An 18,458-nucleotide genomic window follows, 5' to 3' on the forward strand; every position below is an offset into this window, starting at 1 on the left:
ATTAATTGTGTGTAAACCCCTCACCCTAGAATAATTATTTGAGATTAATCAGATATCTCCATGTAAATGTGTTTGCAAATCCTTGAGTACAGTATGTGTAGCCTACCTACACTGTTGAGAGGATAGAGAGGCAGACCAGCAGCCATTCTAACAAATTGGACAATGAAGTATCAATTATATTATATTGCATTATATTATATTCATGGCAATGCATTTTGGGGCGGCAGGTAGCCTAGTGGTTAGAGCGTTGGATTAGTAACCGAAAGGTTGAAATATCGAATCCCTTAGCCGACAAGGTAAGCATCTCTTTCTCCCCTTGAACAAGGCAGTTAACCCACTATTCCTAGGCCGTCATTGAAAATAAGAATTTGTTTTTAACTGACTTGCCTAGTTAACTAAAGGTAAAAATAGATTGGATAAATACATTTCTCCCATAATACGACTAGCGTATGTAGTAAAGCCTACATTTTATGCATGTATCTAATTCAGTGTTTAGGTCAGATTCAGGACTTCTCTCATTTCAATGTAATTATTTATTCTAGGGCTGGCTGTCTGTCTCACAAGGGTCAGAAAATGACGCTCCCTCTTTGTGCTCACTACGCTCGTCTGTGCACGGTAGGTGGGACCAGGCGTTTCAGTACGCTATTCGTCACCAACACAACCCGGAGAACGTAGCCTAATGGCGTTTCGCTCAGACACCACCTATTGTGTGTGAGATGTAACTACGTCTGAAGGTTGTGACAGAGATATGTGGAAAGTCCCTAACACTGGAAATCCCCTTTAGTCAGTTTTTTTTTCTCTGTCTACATTAACTAAATTAAGTTGGGGGACGTGATCTATGCTTTGACGGTCTATACAGTGAATCAACCAAAATAGAATTGATTGTGCAGAAAGCTGAATGGCGTTGTGTGGACTGCTGCGGTTAACCTGATTGAAGTGGCAGAGGACTACCCGGAGCATCCTTAGGCTTTGTTGGTAGTCTTTGTACCGACATATTGCACAGGTAATATTAATTCATATTCTATATATTTCTTTACCAAGGATTGTAACTCACTTTCATTTAAGCATTTGAAATATATCTACTATTGACTAACATTGAGAGGCCTTGGTCGTAGCATTGAGTTTCTGGGGACACAGACAGAGGTATGCGCGTTGGCATGGGCGCCATGGTTCTGACAGCCATTGTTTACGAAGACGTCACCCTCAAGCAATTAAAAAAACATTACCCAGTGGATTAAATAATTAATGTTACATTGTAACTATGTTTTTGACAATACTCGCGATGCAATGTTACAATGTTTCAACCGTTGCTGTCAGAGGAATTACGTAATCCGGACGTCAGCAGACTCCTGTTATTGTGTTTTGTGTAAACCGCAGCGCTCACCATTGTGCCAACGCTTCAATGTCTGCCAATATCGAAAGAGCGACAGTCTCCTTATTACATGGATATTTAGAGGTTCTCCTACAATGACATTATGCGCCTTCAAGGTAATCTATACCGTAATTGATGATGGATGCTTGAATTGCTTTGTTGCTTGAATTGTTTTGTTCTAAATAATCTATATGGTGCCCATAATATACAGTTACAGTATATTTCACATTGTAGGTAGGTACCTTTCCATAAGGTTTTAACAGCTTATTGTCATATATGAAATGGGTACAGATATCTGACAGACTGTTCTACAGATGGGAGATGACTTATGATTGATGAGCAATGTGTTATTCTTGATGTTAAAACACATTACTTTCAAGTTCCTGTTTCAATGGTCCTCCATCTTGAATACTGAAAAGAACTGTAAGGGTTTTTAATAGTTCCATCCTGTGCAGTTCTTATGCATCATTGTCAGTATTAACGACTTTTCTGTGATGGTGGGTGTGAGTGGGCCTTATGATTTCTACTAGCCACTGCCCAGCGCTTTGGGTCTGGAAATCACCATCAGTTTGTAGAAGGCGTCTGTCATGTGCCTCAATCCCATTGGGGCGGCAGAGGCTGTGGGGGAAATTCTAACTTGGAAAAGAACACAAAAGCCCTCTTGTTTGTCTTTATTCATTACCCACAAATTGTCTAGTATTAGAAGTGGCCCATATAGTCCAGTGATCAGAACCACGTGCTGCCAATGAAACCAACCAACAACTTTTTATTTTTCTCCTCTTCAGTTCTGCGTTTGTACACATTACATCTGGTGAACACCATGTCCCAGGGACAGAATTTCCTGCCCAAGTTCCTCTTTGTGAGTAACCTGCTGAAAGCGGTCAAGATCCGGGAGCGGGTGCCTAACGATGTGGTGAAGCCAGCGGCCAGCGGAGGCCTGATGCACCACCTGCGGGGAATGCACCGCTACACCCTGGAGATGATCCGCATGAGCCAGTTCCCCCAGGCCTTCCAACAGGTCATCCAGGCAGCCATCTTGGACAGGGCCATGCAGAGCTCCCTAGAGCAGGAGAAGAAGCTCAACTGGTGCCGCGAGGTCAAGAAGATGGTGCCATTGAGAACCAATGGTAATGTATTAGTTTGGGTTTCTGTTCCTCTTGCTGGTAGTAGGGGAGATGGTATTTGTCAAAGGAGTTTGAAAGACCTTGACACTGAAGAGTAAGAGTTACTCATACTGTTTCCCCTATGAGTTCTTTCAGCAGCAGTGGCAGGGTAACTTGGGGGAGTGGGGTGCATTGCTACTAGCGTTAGCACAATGACATGCTAGCTGTTAACATAGACTTCCAGTCATTGAGCCAACAAATATCCATTTAAAAGCGCTGGGCCAACGCTGCTAAATCAATATAGGGGAAACACGGGTACTCAGACATTATGGTAAATGACAATGGTGAGATTGATTATCTTTTAGAATGACCATTAGCAGCTCTTGATTTGACTGGTACGTAACATGACTCTGAAGATTTACAGTACAGGATTTGTTCAGCGTATCTAAATCCTGACGTCTAGGGTAATTATGTGGGAGATCCCAAAGCAGAAATTCTATGGTGTCATAGTGATAATTTCCCCACCATTTTCTTTTTTCTAAAGACCATGTTGACTGAATTTATTCTGTTGACGCATTCAAACTCTGTAGTGCTCAGTTTCCGTCTGGTTAGATTCATACCTTGCAGTGGAGGTTTGGGTATACCCCTTCTCTCAATAAGTAGCTAAGTGAGTTGGACCTTTATTCACAAATCATACAGCAAACACACCCACCTGTCTTGACTCACACGTGGGTGAGTTACCATGTCAATCCTGTAATTTAATTGAATCATTGCAAATATGGAATGTTATTGTCAGGAGGAGATATAACCAGGTTATTAGGCTTGTTTTTGTGTTGTCTTATTGAGGGTACATATCTTATCACCTGTGGAATAGCCATCTTGAACTTTTGGTAATTTAATGCTGTCATAACAAAGTAACAGTACATGAAACATGAATCATAGGCTATTGGCTTTTCCCTACATGTTGAAACTACAGTATTTCCAGTAAAATGATAGTGATAACAAAAGTTTGTCTTCCTGGAAATCCAATTCAGAAACACCCTTTAACATGATACATATTTCCTTCCTTACGAAAGGATAGCATTTTCTCATAGAAGTTTCTGGAGGGCCCAGCTAGGCCTTGATTTGGGAAATCAGCGTATACAGTAGCCTCTCCTCTGAATGACACAGCAGCCATGACTTTCAGCAGAGGACTTTCAGACTGAGGAGGACCACCCTGTCTGTTGCTGGCTGGCTGCTGACTCACTGGAATTAATCTATTGTGTCAGGTGACCGGTGAATAAGAACAGGACAGGAGAAGCAGAGCAGGACATGAGAGACAAAGCAGGACATTGTGAGCCAGTGGATTCCCACTGTTGCCAAATAATGGATGGTCATTCTGTTGCTGACAAAAAATTCACAGTATTCTAAATGAGAATACTGAGAATACCACATACTGGTTTTAGGCAAAATCACAACTTTAATGTGTCACAGAATGGCCAAACAAAATATAAATGAAAATGTTGATGTGTGCATCTATAGTAACCCTTAGGGTGAGTGTATATCCCAAAAAGCGAAATCTAAATATTGGCATGGTAAAGAAATGAAGCAAGTAAGAGGCATTATGGATGTTACATGAAATGGACAAGCTTTTTGGGAAGATTGAACATATTAGCAAAAGTCTGTGAGTTTGTAAGTCTTAGGTTGAAACATGGATAGCCATGTCAGCAAAAAGCATAGTAGCTTAGGATTACAGGTAGCCTTGATAATATACTGTATAGGCTAAGGCCATACCCCACATCCTATCAGGGTCATTGTTTTCCTTTATGTACACTACCGTTCAAAAGTTTGGGGTCACTTAGAAATGTCCTTGTTTTTGAAAGAAAAGCTTTTTTTTTGTCCATTTAAAATAACATCACATTGATCAGAAATACAGTGTAGACATTGTTAATGTTGTAAATGACTATTGTAGCTGGAAACGGCAGATTTTTAATGGAATATCTACATAGGCGTACAGAGGCCCATTATCAGCAACCATCACTCCTGTGTTCCAATGGCATATTGTGTTAGCCAATTCCAAGTTTAGCATTTTAAAAGGCTAACTGATCATTAGAAAACCCTTTTGCAATTATGTTAGCATAGCTAAAAATGTTTTTTTATGATTTAATGAAGCATTTTAAACTGGCCTTCTTTAGACTAGTTGAGTATCTGCAGCATCAGATTTTGTGGGTTCGATTACAGGCTCAAAATGGCCAGAAACAAAGATCTTTCTTCTGAAACTTGTCAGTCTATTCTTGTTCTGAGAAATGAAGGTTATGCAAGAAATTGTCAAGAAACTGAAGATCTCATACAACGCTGTGTACTACTCCCTTCACAGAACAGCGCAAACTGTCTCTAACAAGAATAGAAAGAGGAGTGGGAGGCTCGGTGCACAACTGACCAAGAGGACAAGTACATTAGAGTGTCAACAGTGAAGAGGCGACTCCGAGATGCTGGCCTTCTAGGCAGAGTTCCTCTGTCCAGTGTCTGTGTTCTTTTGCCCATCTTAATCTTGTCTTTTTATTGGCCAATCTGAGATATGGCTTTTTCTTTGCAACTCTGCCTAGAAGGCCTACATCCCGGAGTTGCCTCTTCACTGTTGACGTTGAGACTTGTGTTTTGCGGGTGCTATTTAATGAAGCTGCCAGTTGAGGACTTGTGAGGTGTCTGTTTCTCAAACTAGACGCTCTAATGTACTTATCATCTTGCTCAGTTGTGCACCGGGGCCTCCCACTCCTCTTTCTATTCTGGTTAGAGCCAGTTTACGCAGTTCTGTGAAGGGAGTACTACACAGCATTGTACAAGAGCCTTCATTACTCAGAACAAGAATAGACTGACGAGTTTCAGAAGAAAGATCTTTGTTTCTGGCCATTTTGAGTCTGGGTTTTCTAATGATCAGTTAGCCTTTTAAAATTATAAACTTGGATTAGCTAACACAACGTGCAATTGGAACACAGGAGTGATGGTTGCTGATAATGGGCCTATGTACGCCTATGTAGATATTCAATAAAAAATCTGCCGTTTCCAGCTACAATAGTAATTTACAACATTAACAATGTCTACACTGTATTTCTGATTAATTTTATGTTATTTTAATGGTCAAAAAATTTGCTTTTCTTTCAAAAACAAGGACATTTCTAAGTGACCCCAAACTTTTGAACTGTAGTGTATTTCAAAATGAACCTTTACCAACTGAATGTAGACACAAATATGTCATTTTTCTTGTATTACACCGTATTGGAAATATGATATAACATTATGCAAATGAGGTAAAATACTGTAGATGTGCATATAACACCAATCCATTTTACTGGACCCTGAATGAAGTCAGCATATTTTGAGGGGTTTCATTTGAATAACACTCCAGGACTAATCACAGATTGTGGATGAACATTCTTTTCATCTTTCTATCTTTAAAAAACTACTTCCATGTATGGGAAATTATATCACATAATATTCAATATATCAATATTACTTCTGTAAAAGTCTAAGAATACATCCCAGAACAAGCACACAAAATGTGTGAATGCACATGCTTTTGAAGGTAAGATATGATCAATCTATATCCATCACATCCACAACCGTTATGGAAGTTACGACTATCATAACGCTGAAAAAGGATACTCATATATAAACAACTTGATGAAAGTTAACGTTGCAGAGAAAGTTTCAAGACGATCCGATGTAAGGGGCGTAGATGTTACATTGCCCCCCCCCCCCCCCCCCCCCATCTTCACAAGACTGTAAGATAAGCAAATACAACTGAAGACATTCCATTAGGCCTGTATTATTTCATTAACATCTCAACCTTGTAACAAACACTAGTGGACAGCTGTGAGTGGGAAAACAAGCTCTCCTACTATGTATTGGCCCAAATTCAACTGGTTAAATAAAGCTTGCACTCCAACATTTATACCTTGGATAATTATGAAAGTGGTTTCGTTTGCAAATTACTAACTTTATTGTGCATGCTCAGGTTGACTTTCCCAGGGAATTGCCCATTTACCAACAAGATTTTATAGTCTGAAGGCAGACATTCAAAGGCAGGGTCACCTGGGTTGCCCAGGTTATTTTATTTTTTATTGTCTGATTAATATACAACTGTAGGGGTCTGTTCACAGTGTTCGGCAGAGTGCAACATTACAGAAAGTTCAGATAGAAATGTATTATGTAGAAGTACATATACATTTGCCATTTATCATTTAAAATAGGCAATTGTGTCAGATCTCATTCCATTTCTATCTGCAACATGTCAAATCTTTTCAAATCACTGAATACACCCCAGGTATAGGTTTTACGTCTACATATGAAGATTCTGACAACACAACAAGCATAGTGTGTTTTTACCAGAAATAGGTTTTTGTCCAGTATGATTCAACCTTAAGATGGAACATAATCAAGATTTCCTGTTCTGTGTTCGGAGGTTTGTTGTTGCTCGGGTAGAATGTTCCCTTTACTGACGGAAAGCTTTCTCCTCATACATCAAATTATTTAAAGGATAGAAAGAGAAAAAACATTTTAGGCCCCTTTCCCTTGTATCCCTACTAGGCTCATGTCCTGCCTCTATTGGCAGCAGGTATCTACAGACTGGGGTGCAGATATTACATAGGTATAATAGTGGTGTACATATTACATAGTGGTGCACATAGTAATACATATATAGCAGTGCACATATAGTAGTACATAGATACAAACAGTGGTGCAACACAGTGTCCACCTCTACAGGCCCAGACTGGTTCTTCAGCCTGGTGGAAGAGAAAAAAGAGGAAGGCAGAAGGTGTCCCATGTCAGTACTCAGAACTTCCTTTTTTAAGTAGAGAAATATGGGTGTGTAAATATAAAAATATATCATCCCACGCGAAAATGAGACCTCTACTGGTCGTCGGCGAAGCTCGTAAAGAGAAAGCGTTCCAGCCGAGCCAAGCTCCGCCCCTCTGGAAAGTCCAGAGTCTGATGTCTATGGAGCAGCAGACAAGGCAAGAAAGAGTCGAATGGCAGCCTCACGGCACTTAGTCACAGAGAACCACACTCAGGGAAATTCCTCTCTTTAGTGTGGCAGGCAGCAGGGTATTTCAGACGAGCTAGGCTCCCCGTACTCACTGATGTTTCACAATGACAAAAAGACCCGCCGCCCTACAATAAGAGTCAACATTTTCTCCTTACAGTTTACCATTGATTTCTTAAACTTGGATTAAAACCTGCATACGCAACTCGTAATTTACCTGATTTACTCATTCAGCCCCTGTCTGTCACCCTCTCCAGTCATCACTGAAGGCTGTTCTTTCATTCTCTTATTTAGTTTAGGTTATTTCAGTGTTAACGTGCCAATGGACCATACAACTGTCTAATTAAAATACAGTTAGAGTTTAAACCAATTCTGTATGTGTCTTAGGCCTAGTGGTCCAGTCTGTTTTAGCCATGTTGTATGGCGTGATGACAACAATAGAAGACTGATAGAGTGGGGAGAACAAGTATTTGATACACTGCTGATTTTGCAGGTTTTCATAATTACAAAGCATGTAGAGGTCTGTAATTTTTATCATTGGTGCACTTCAACTGTGAGAGACGGAATCTAAAACAAAACTCCAGAAAATCATATTGTATGATTTTTAAGTAATTCAGTTGCATTTTATTGCATGACATAAGTATTTGATACATCAGAAAAGCAGAACTTAATATTTGGTACAGAAACCTTTGTTTGCAATTACAGTTTCCTGTAGTTCTTGACCAGGTTTGCACACACTGCAGCAGGGATTTTGGCTCACTCCTCCATACAGACCTTCTCCAGATCCTTCAGGTTTCGGGACTGTCGCTGGGCAATATGGACTTTCAGCTCCCTCCAAAGATTTTCTATTGGGTTCAGGTCTGGAGACTGGCTAGGCCACTCCAGGACCTTGAGACGCTTCTTACGGAGCCACTCCTTAGTTGCCCTGACTGTGTGTTTCGGGTCGTTGTCATGCTGGAAGACCCAGGCACGACCCATCTTCAATGCTCTTACTGAGGGTAGGAGGTTGTTGGCCAAGATCTCGCGATAGATGGACCCATCCGTCCTCCCCTCAATACGGTGAAGTCATCCTGTCCCCTTTGCAGAAAAGCATCCCCAAAGAATGATGTTTCCACCTCCATGCTTCACGGTTGGGATGGTGTTCTTGGGGTTGTACTCATCCTTCTTCTTCCTCCAAACACATGGCGAGTGTAGTTTAGACCAAAAAGCTCTATTTTTGTCTCATCAGACCACATGACCTTCTCTCAAACTTCAGATGGGCCTGGACATGCGCTGGCTTGAGCAGGGGGACCTTGCGTGCGCTGCAGGATCTTAATCCATGACGGTGTAGTGTGTTACTAATGGTTTTCTTTGAGACTGTGGTCCCAGCTCTCTTCAGGTCATTAACCAGGTCCTGCCGTGTAGTTCTGGGCTGATCCCTCCCCTTCCTCATGATCATTGATGCCCCACGAGGTGAGATCTTGCATGGAGCCCCAGACCGAGGGTGATTGACCGTCATCTTGAACTTCTTCCATTTTCTAATAATTGCGCCAACAGTTGTTGCCTTCTCACCAAGCTGCTTGCCTATTGTCCTGTAGCCCATCCCAGCCTTGTGCAGGTCTACAATTTTATCCCTGATGTCCTTACACAGCTCTTGACTTGGCCATTGTGGAGAGGTTGAAGTCTGTTTGATTGAGTGTGTGGACAGGTGTCTTTTATACAGGTAATGAGTGGAGAACAGGAGGGCTTCTTAAAGAAAAACAGGTCTGTGAGAGCCGGAATTCATACTGGTTGGTAGGTGATCAAATACTTATGTCATGCAATAAAATGCAAATTAATTACTTAAAAATCATACAATGTGATTTTCTAGATTTTTGTTGTAGATTCGGTCTCTCACAGTTGAAGTGTACCTATGATAACAATTACAGACCTCTACATGCTTTGTAAGTAGGAAAACCTGCAAAATCGGCAGTGTATCAAATACTTGTTCTCCCCTCTGTACATAAAGTGTGGGACCAGGCTAATGTGTCAAAGCCCACAGTACTTGCACAAAGTTTTTCTCTGGTCTCTCAAAGAAGATAAAAAAGGAATGCAATAAAAGTACACCACAAAAACTAACAGTGCTGATAGAGTCTGACATCAATCTTTCTCAGGCCTTTTTATATTTCCTCTGTAAGGTGATGAATGATGGTCAGATATAATGGATGCCTAAAGATCACTGTGAGAGCTTGTCTGGAAATCCCCTCTCCTTTTAGACTATTTTCTCCAAGCGATACGGGTCTTTGTCTGTCATGGATAGTTTTGCCGTTAATGACTTGCAGTATTACCTGTGGTGATGTGAGGATGGGCACTTTGTATTTCACATAAACACAGATTCCTATTAAAGGACTGGAGATAAACTTAACATCTACCGTACGTGTTCTACAAAGTTGAATGCGTCAACATAATAATGTCAGTCGACATATTTGTTGACACAGGCTTGTTATTAATAAAGGATGTGATATCCCCCTTATGCTAGTCTAGGTCATGTTATTATTGTTTACATGTGTTCTAGTGGGGATCCTGTGCCGTATGTAATATCTACTCCCATTTCTCATGTGTTGCAGGAGATGGGAACTGTCTTCTCCATGCTGCCTCTCAGTACATGCTGGGGGTGCAGGACACAGACCTGGTCCTGAGGAAGGCCCTGTTCAGCGTGCTAAAGGAGACAGACACGGGCAACTTCAGAGCCCGTTTCCAGACTGAGCTGCTGCAGTCTCAGGAGTTCACCCAGACTGGCCTGCGTTACAGCACCATGGTGAGGAACGGAGGCCCTGCTACGGCTAGGATGGTGTTACTATGGCAGACCTGGGTGCACAATGATAATTGCATAATGTCAGATACTTGGAAAGTATAGTAAGGCGTGCTTAATTTAGTTTGGAGTTTGCACTTTTGGGCCTATTCCATTGGTGTCATTGTACCAGGCAAGCTATGTCAAGTGCAGCCCAAGTATTTGAAAGTGTTTGACGTATTGTATATATTTGACCACGGTCTGTTAGTGGTATCGCCTGTTAGTAGTATCACCCAGGTCTGTTAGTAGTATCACCTGTTAGTAGTATCACCCAGGTCTGTTAGTAGTATCACCTGTTAGTAGTATCACCCAGGTCTGTTAGTAGTATCACTTGTTAGTAGTATCACCCAGGTCTGTTAGTAGTATCGCCTGTTAGTAGTATCACCCTAGTCTGTTAGTAGTATCACCTGTTAGTAGTATCACCCAGGTCTGTTAGTAGTATCACCTGTTAGTAGTATCACCCAGGTCTGTTAGTAGTATCACCTGTTAGTAGGATCACCCAGGTCTGTTAGTAGTATCACTTGTTAGTAGTATCACCCAGGTCTGTTAGTAGTATCACCCAGGTCTGTTAGTAGTATCACCCAGGTCTGTTAGTAGTATCACCCAGGTCTGTTAGTAGTATCACCTGTTAGTAGTATCACCCAGGTCTGTTAGTAGTATCACTTGTTAGTAGTATCACCCAGGTCTGTTAGTAGTATCACCTGTTAGTAGTATCACCCAGGTCTGTTAGTAGTATCACCTGTTAGTAGTATCACCCAGGTCTGTTAGTAGTATCACTTGTTAGTAGTATCACCCAGGTCTGTTAGTAGTATCACCCAGGTCTGTTAGTAGTATCACCTGTTAGTAGTATCACCCAGGTCTGTTAGTAGTATCACTTGTTAGTAGTATCACCCAGGTCTGTTAGTAGTATCACCTGTTAGTAGTATCACCCAGGTCTGTTAGTAGTATCACCTGTTAGTAGTATCACCCAGGTCTGTTAGTAGTATCACCCAGGTCTGTTAGTAGTATCACCCAGGTCTGTTAGTAGTATCACCCAGGTCTGTTAGTAGTATCACCCAGGTCTGTTAGTAGTATCACCCAGGTCTGTTAGTAGTATCACTTGTTAGTAGTATCACCCAGGTCTGTTAGTAGTATCACCTGTTAGTAGGATCACCCAGGTCTGTTAGTAGTATCACCTGTTAGTAGTATCACCCAGGTCTGTTAGTAGTATCACTTGTTAGTAGTATCACCCAGGTCTGTTAGTAGTATCACCCAGGTCTGTTAGTAGTATCACCCAGGTCTGTTAGTAGTATCACCTGTTAGTAGTATCACCCAGGTCTGTTAGTAGTATCACCTGTTAGTAGTATCACCCAGGTCTGTTAGTAGTATCACTTGTTAGTAGTATCACCCAGGTCTGTTTGTAGTATCACCTGTTAGTAGTATCACCCAGGTCTGTTAGTAGTATCACCTGTTAGTAGTATCACCCAGGTCTGTTAGTAGTATCACTTGTTAGTAGTATCACCCAGGTCTGTTAGTAGTATCACTTGTTAGTAGTATCACCCAGGTCTGTTAGTAGTATCACTTGTTAGTAGTATCACCCAGGTCTGTTAGTAGTATCACCTGTTAGTAGTATCACCCAGGTCTGTTAGTAGTATCACCTGTTAGTAGGATCACCCAGGTCTGTTAGTAGTATCACCTGTTAGTAGTATCACCCAGGTCTGTTAGTAGTATCACTTGTTAGTAGTATCACCCAGGTCTGTTAGTAGTATCACCCAGGTCTGTTAGTAGTATCACCCAGGTCTGTTAGTAGTATCACCTGTTAGTAGTATCACCCAGGTCTGTTAGTAGTATCACCTGTTAGTAGTATCACCCAGGTCTGTTAGTAGTATCACCCAGGTCTGTTAGTAGTATCACCTGTTTGTAGGCTGCTTTGAACATTATGATACTATCTCAAAATGTTTTGTATTTTCAGAATTGGGAGGAGGAATGGGAGAAGATCATCAAGATGGCATCACCTGTATCCAGCAGCAACGGGCTGCAGTTTGACTCCCTGGAAGACATACACATCTTTGTCCTCTCAAACATCCTCCGCAGGCCCATCATCGTCATCGCAGGTACAGCCTTTCTCAATGGAGCCTTTCATCATTCAGTTCATCAGAAGTTTTGTTTACATTGTACAAGTATGCTCCGTCTCTATTCTGTTGGTTCAATTGTACAGGTCAAACTCAAGCACACATTTTTGAAAGTGTTTGACAAATTCTTTTGACCCTGGTCTGGTGTGTACAGTTTCTGTACCTCTTTCTGTAGGTCTGTCTGCTATTGCAGTAGAAGCAATCAGTCAAGTATGGTGTCCAGTGTCTAACTCATGGCTGTATCCTTACAGACCAGGTGCTACGTAGCATGAAATCCTGCTCCTCCTTCTCTCCCCTCAATGTGGGGGGCATCTACCTGCCTTTACACTGGCCTCCAGGGGAGTGCTACAAATACCCCATAGTGCTCGGCTACGACTCCCAGCACTTTGCCCCCCTCATCACCATCAAAGACAGTGGCCCGGGTGTGTACAGTAACCGTCATTGATAGATTACCCTGTTGAGGAGTGCTTGTAGAATGAGGGTGAATGTGACCTATATACCGCATCCTACTCAATTTAGTAATTTATTCTGCTGTTTTTGTTGTACAGCGTCATTGGGTCCCAGAAAAGTGGTATATACCTAACATCTATGTATTATTCATGTATTATTATTATGACTGTGTGCCCCAGAGATCCGAGCGGTGCCGCTGATCAACCCGGGTCGTGGGGGCTTCGAGGAGCTCAAGGTGCACTTCCTGATGGAGAAGGAGCAGACGCAGAAGGAGAGGCTGCTGAAGGACTATCTGATGCTGATTGAAATCCCTGTCATTGGACTGGGCTATGACACCACACGCATCATCAACGCTGCCAGGTGGGTGGGACACTAGAGGCATGGGGAACTACAGAGAACAGGATATAAAGCACGGTTTAAAAAGCACTACAAATCTGTTTTTAAAAGTATGTTTGTGGCATAATAGTACTTCATTTGTATTTACCTTATTTAATCGAGTGGGTCAGTTGAGAACCAATTGTCAATAGATGACGACCTGGCCGAGAGGTGTGTGATTAGGCTATCAATAGTTCTGAGTGTGTTCCATGTTGCCTCCCAGGTTGGATGAAGGGAACCTGCCTGAGGACATGAACCTGATGGAGGACTACCTCCAGTTGGTCAACCACGAGTACAAGCGCTGGCAGGAAGACAAGGACCAACTGTGGGCCGCCCAGCCCCATAGACCACCCCCCTTCTCCGTGTCCCAGCTGTCCCTTATCGAGATCCGCTGTGCCACACCACGATGCACCTTCTACGTCTCCGTGGACACCCAGCCACACTGCCACGAGTGCTTTGAGAAACGCCAGGGCCAGCCTAACGGGAGGATAGAGGCCGCTCCTACGAAAGGCGGTGGTCAGGCTTGTGAGCCAGAGTGTAGTAGTGGCTGCCGGGCAGTGTTATCCAGCCCACGTTCCGTCCCTCCCCCACCCACGGCGCCCAGCCTCAGCCTGTACAGCGAGACCCACGCCATGAAGTGCAAGACACCCGGCTGCCTTTTCACCCTCAGCGTGGAGCACGATGGTCTGTGTGAACGCTGCTTCAACACCCGGCAGAATGCACCCACTGCTGATGGCCCCTCGGGCCTCCCCCTGCCTGCCCACCTCGGCTGGCCCCAGTGGGGCGCGGGACGGGAGCAGGAGACAGAGCGGTGCAACGTGTGCCACCAGAAGGCCTTCAGGATATTTAACGGACTGTGCCCCCCATGCCTCCAGAGGACCGCTACGGAGAGGGGCGAGGATCCCCAGCCACCGGCAGCAGCCAGGATAGAGGCCTCCTCTGGGTCGTTATGGACCCAGCCCCAGCCAAGGGACTCTGAGCGCTCAGGCACCTCGGCTCTCAACGGCCACACGTCTGGCCGGCCCTGTAAGAGGTCGGGATGCCAGTTCTTCGGGACTCAACAGAATCTTGGATTCTGCACCATCTGTTACCTGGACTATCAGACCAACCACCGTAAGTCTAATCAGCCGCTTGCTCATAGTCATTTTAACAAGAAATGCTATTCTAATCATTTCCCAGCAAAACCTTGATTTCATCAAAGGGAATCAGGCCACATCAAACCCACAGTTGTCATGTCTACTATTAATCTACTTATATCAGTATACTTAGAGACAACATGAAACAAACAAAATGTTTACACGAGACAGTACTGGGAAACCTGCAAATTTACTGGAATCTCAAGATAAGTTGATATTGTGTGTGGTCATATGTGAGTTTGACGTGTGGTTTTGCTGTGTTCACCTCCCCCAGTGGCGACCCCTCATCCTCCCCCTGCTCCAATCCAGAGTCGTCACGCGTCAGAGGCAGGTTTCCAGGATGCTTCGCGCTGTCGGGGCCCGGACTGTGGGGCCATGGGCAAGGTCATGCTGGAGGGTTACTGCAACAAGTGCTACGTAAAGGAGCAGAGCACCAGGCTCAACCAGGCTGCTACCAGGGCTCCCGGCACCCACTCCCCTCCACTGGTCATGGTGAGTGTCTCCCTCCCTCTCACACAGGGCCCAGTGGCTGTACACCACATTTTGAATTGCAGATAATTTTATACAATGTTTCAGAGAGTAAATAAAAGTCTTAGATCAGATAGAATGATTTGTTTCCACAAGTGACAATGTTCCTCTGTTTTTCTCTCTCTCTGCAGCGAACAGCTAAACCAGAAAGAGACAGAACCAGACAGACGCAGACCCAGACCCAGACCCAGGCAACGTGTAGGCGGAGTGGCTGCAGTAACATCTCCCCCGGCTGCACAGACCTGTGTCCAGAGTGCCACACGCGAAACACGCGGGGGCAGAGAGAGAGTCGCAGGGAGAGGGCAGGGGCACCTAAAGAGAAGACAAAGCAGCGCTGTAAAACCCTAGGCTGTGAGCACTATGCTAACCAAGAGAAGCAAGGCTACTGTAATGAATGTGACCTCTTTAAGCAGATCTACAGGGGGTGAGCCCAAAGGTTTGGGGAAGATTAAAATGGCCGTGCCACGATGCTAGTCAATGCATCTCTGAAACTAGTGACCTTACAGCCAAAAGCCCATTTTAAAATGTGTTCATGAAGAGCGGGGGCAGTAGAAATGGCCGGCAGAATACCTCTTAGTGCAATTATTATTATCTCACGTGTACAGGACGAGAGGTGAGGTATACGTGTCATAAAACTGACAACATATGTACAGTATGTATCTAAGTACATACTGTATCATGCTGGACTACTGATTGTATCTTGAAAAAAGCGCAATGTGTAAACTGCTTAATAATACGGCCAAGGAATTATCTATGAAGCAGCTAGCTACCTACACAATAATGTGATAAACCACAGCTTTTGTTTAAGAACCTCATTGACCAAAGTTCTGACAAGTGCAAAGCTGTGCCAAAGCCATCATGCACTGCCAAAATGAGTTTGTTTAGTCAAAATTCGGTGTTAAACAGGAGTAGTTACAGTCTCAAAAACTGCACCTACCTAGACAGCTAATGTACAGTCTCTGAGCATTTGCGAGTGGGCAGGACCCTTAAAAGTATGGTGCTACTTGTACAGAAAGCAAACATGGAGGTTCTGTGACATGACAGAGAAAACAGTAGTTAGAACTCAATAATATTCAACCTCTCCCACCGCCGCATAGATGTCTGCTGGCAGTACAGATGCTGTTGCCTTTTGTGGTTGTGTTCTTGTTTGCTGTTGACCACTTTTGTATCTGTACTGTAGAAATACAAGTTAATGCTTGCCCTGAGAGTTGTACCGCGTTACAGTATGTTCTATATGTGGCCTCTGTTAATGCTGGGCAATTACCTTCACACAGACTCCAAGTTAATGACTAACTTACAGAGAAAGATAAGAGCAGAGTTCAGTTGATCTCGTCCAAGGGGATTGCCAGTGAAGAAAGGAGTGTGTGTTTGAAAGGAAAGGAAAGAAAACATAAGTGCAGGAGAAATCCCCTTAGAGCTCAATACCTCAGTCAGAGGAGGGAGGCCAAGAGAAGGTAAACAAATACACCTGTGGGGGAAAAAATGAAAGAGAAACACACCCCCTTGGCTTGGTTCACACCATGTAGCTGTGGCATGGCAGCCAGTGCTCTTAGCTACCATGAGCTGGTAGGCCCCAGCCTGCAGTAAAATACCTCTCCACCTGTAGAACCTGGCTTGCAGTAGAGTACCTCTTCATCATAGGGGCTCTGCTGAAATCTGCTCTGCTCACACGATGCCTCACTCCAGTACTCACACCTGTGTGATATGCGCAAGCAAACTGACATTCCTTTTCTTCTTTTATATCTATATATTTGAACTGACATTTTTGTTCCTGCCAAAAAACGTGCCATCATCTACAAAGCATTCTCGTGACCTCTTAACCAACGCAACGATGAAACAAAAGAACGTCTGTTCAATATGCATATCTGACGTCTGTTAAAAAATGAGATTTATGGTAGCCTAGATAGAGATCTGGTCTTTAATCAGATGATAAACATAATATAATATAAGGGCAATTAGTTGTCAGTTCATTACGAGACATCAAAGGAGTACATGCTCTTTGGTTATGGGTCGGAACTCTGATCATCACATACTACTTGCACAATACTTAATAAGCTGCTCCGGAATTTAGGATGGTACTTTCCTTGACATGCATAGGGACATTCCAATGTTAGACGTAAACACGCAAAGTTGTAACAAAACATGCAAAAGTTGTGAGATACATTTTTGTGTAACCTTTCAATAATAGGGTATTGTATGAAAAGCTTTGTTTTGTTTGTTAAGTATTTATTCATAACAAATATTATCTGTATTGTGCGTTTCAATACTTATTTATATGTTGTCCTGAAATGAATTATTTTTATTAAGAAAACCTGACATTGTCTTGTTGCTTATTTCAACACTGTGTGTATTTGTGTGTGTGCGTGTGCTTGCGTATCAACAAAGTGTGTGTGTGTGTGTGTGTGTGTGCTTGCGTATGAACAAACTCTACAGAACATATTTCTACATTTCGTATGTGAGTAACTGGATATTGCTCAATGATTGGCTTTCAAAAATGACATTCTTCTGTGTTTTCTGTTTTTAGAGTGATTCTATTACTGATGTGTGGTGTGTTTTCCAGTGGAGACATATGGGCCTGTGCCAAAGTGCAACTGGACACTACCACATTGACCTGCTCATGTTTTTAGCTAAACCATCCACATTACGTTTCTAAAGCATCTTGGTTCTCACACACACATACGTGTTTCACTTTAACAAAATTCTCATTACATTTTTTTCACTCTTTCTAACAATGTAATTCTGAAAGTAAACCCACACGTCTGACCTCTCACGGCCTTGGCCCATAGTGCTTGAAAAGCAGGCAACCCCCTTCAGAATCCTCACAGTTGAGTCACAGCTGAAAGGAAAGTCTTCATCAGAAGTTACTGCTGCTGAGGGAGAGTTAGGGTGAGGGAGGGGATATAGGTTGTTGGGCAGAGGTGACATTTCAGGAGTGCGTGGGAGGGAGGAATAGCGTTAGCGTGGGTACTAGGGGAGAATCTCAATTGCATACTCCTCGCGTCCTCTCTACTTGCTTCCCTCCCCTTTGACCTTCTCCAATGGGTTTTGAGAAGGAGGCAAGGAGAGAGGATGTGAGGAGAATGCAATTGAGAGTCTACCTAAGTCAGCCAAAAGCCGTTGACATGGCAGGTGGGCAGATGTGGTGGTCTGAAAATAACTTTGCATTCAAAGTGGGCGGCTGTGTTATCACCTGGCAGTTACCCCATTGTTGCACATTATCAAGGGTTAAAACGTAGGTTTATGGTAGGCCTATGTGAAATTCTTCTAGCTCAGGACTCTCTTGTATTCTGTTTCAATTCAGGAAGTTGAGCTGCGAGCTCTGTTTTGCAATCGGCAGTGGGTGTAACCAACTCTGACCGTGTTATCCAAAAGCAAGACAAACAAGTTGATCATGGTAACTATGTAAACTATGCCTATGGGGTGAATAACCTTAAGTACCTGCTGTAAATGAGACGTACAGTTTCATTTTGCATCATGTATGAGTATGAAGTACGGTATGACTAGGACCAGGAGTTTTGGGGCACTTTTTGAGGCAATGCTTTAACTGGCAT

General features: G+C 43.1%; 1 protein-coding gene across 2 annotated transcripts; it reads left to right on the plus strand.

Annotated features, from left to right (window-relative positions):
- The first annotated feature begins 556 nt into the window (after nucleotides 1-556).
- Nucleotides 557-17,218, plus strand: LOC109870265 (tumor necrosis factor alpha-induced protein 3). 2 transcript variants are annotated; one of them, XM_020460694.2, is made up of 9 exons: nucleotides 557-1,003; nucleotides 2,158-2,499; nucleotides 10,084-10,274; nucleotides 12,259-12,400; nucleotides 12,670-12,840; nucleotides 13,048-13,228; nucleotides 13,467-14,356; nucleotides 14,654-14,871; nucleotides 15,039-17,218. In XM_020460694.2, exons 2-9 carry the CDS (start codon nucleotides 2,193-2,195, stop codon nucleotides 15,333-15,335), a joined length of 2,397 nt encoding a protein of 798 aa, XP_020316283.1. In that variant the 5' UTR covers nucleotides 557-1,003; nucleotides 2,158-2,192; the 3' UTR covers nucleotides 15,336-17,218. The 2 variants fall into 2 exon arrangements, with proteins under 2 accessions (XP_020316283.1, XP_020316282.1); XM_020460693.2 differs by lacking the exon at nucleotides 557-1,003 and adding an exon at nucleotides 1,122-1,488.
- The last annotated feature ends 1,240 nt before the right edge of the window (nucleotides 17,219-18,458 follow it).

Source organism: Oncorhynchus kisutch, linkage group LG25, assembly GCF_002021735.2.
Source record: "Oncorhynchus kisutch isolate 150728-3 linkage group LG25, Okis_V2, whole genome shotgun sequence".
Taxonomy (NCBI): Eukaryota; Metazoa; Chordata; class Actinopteri; order Salmoniformes; family Salmonidae; genus Oncorhynchus; species Oncorhynchus kisutch.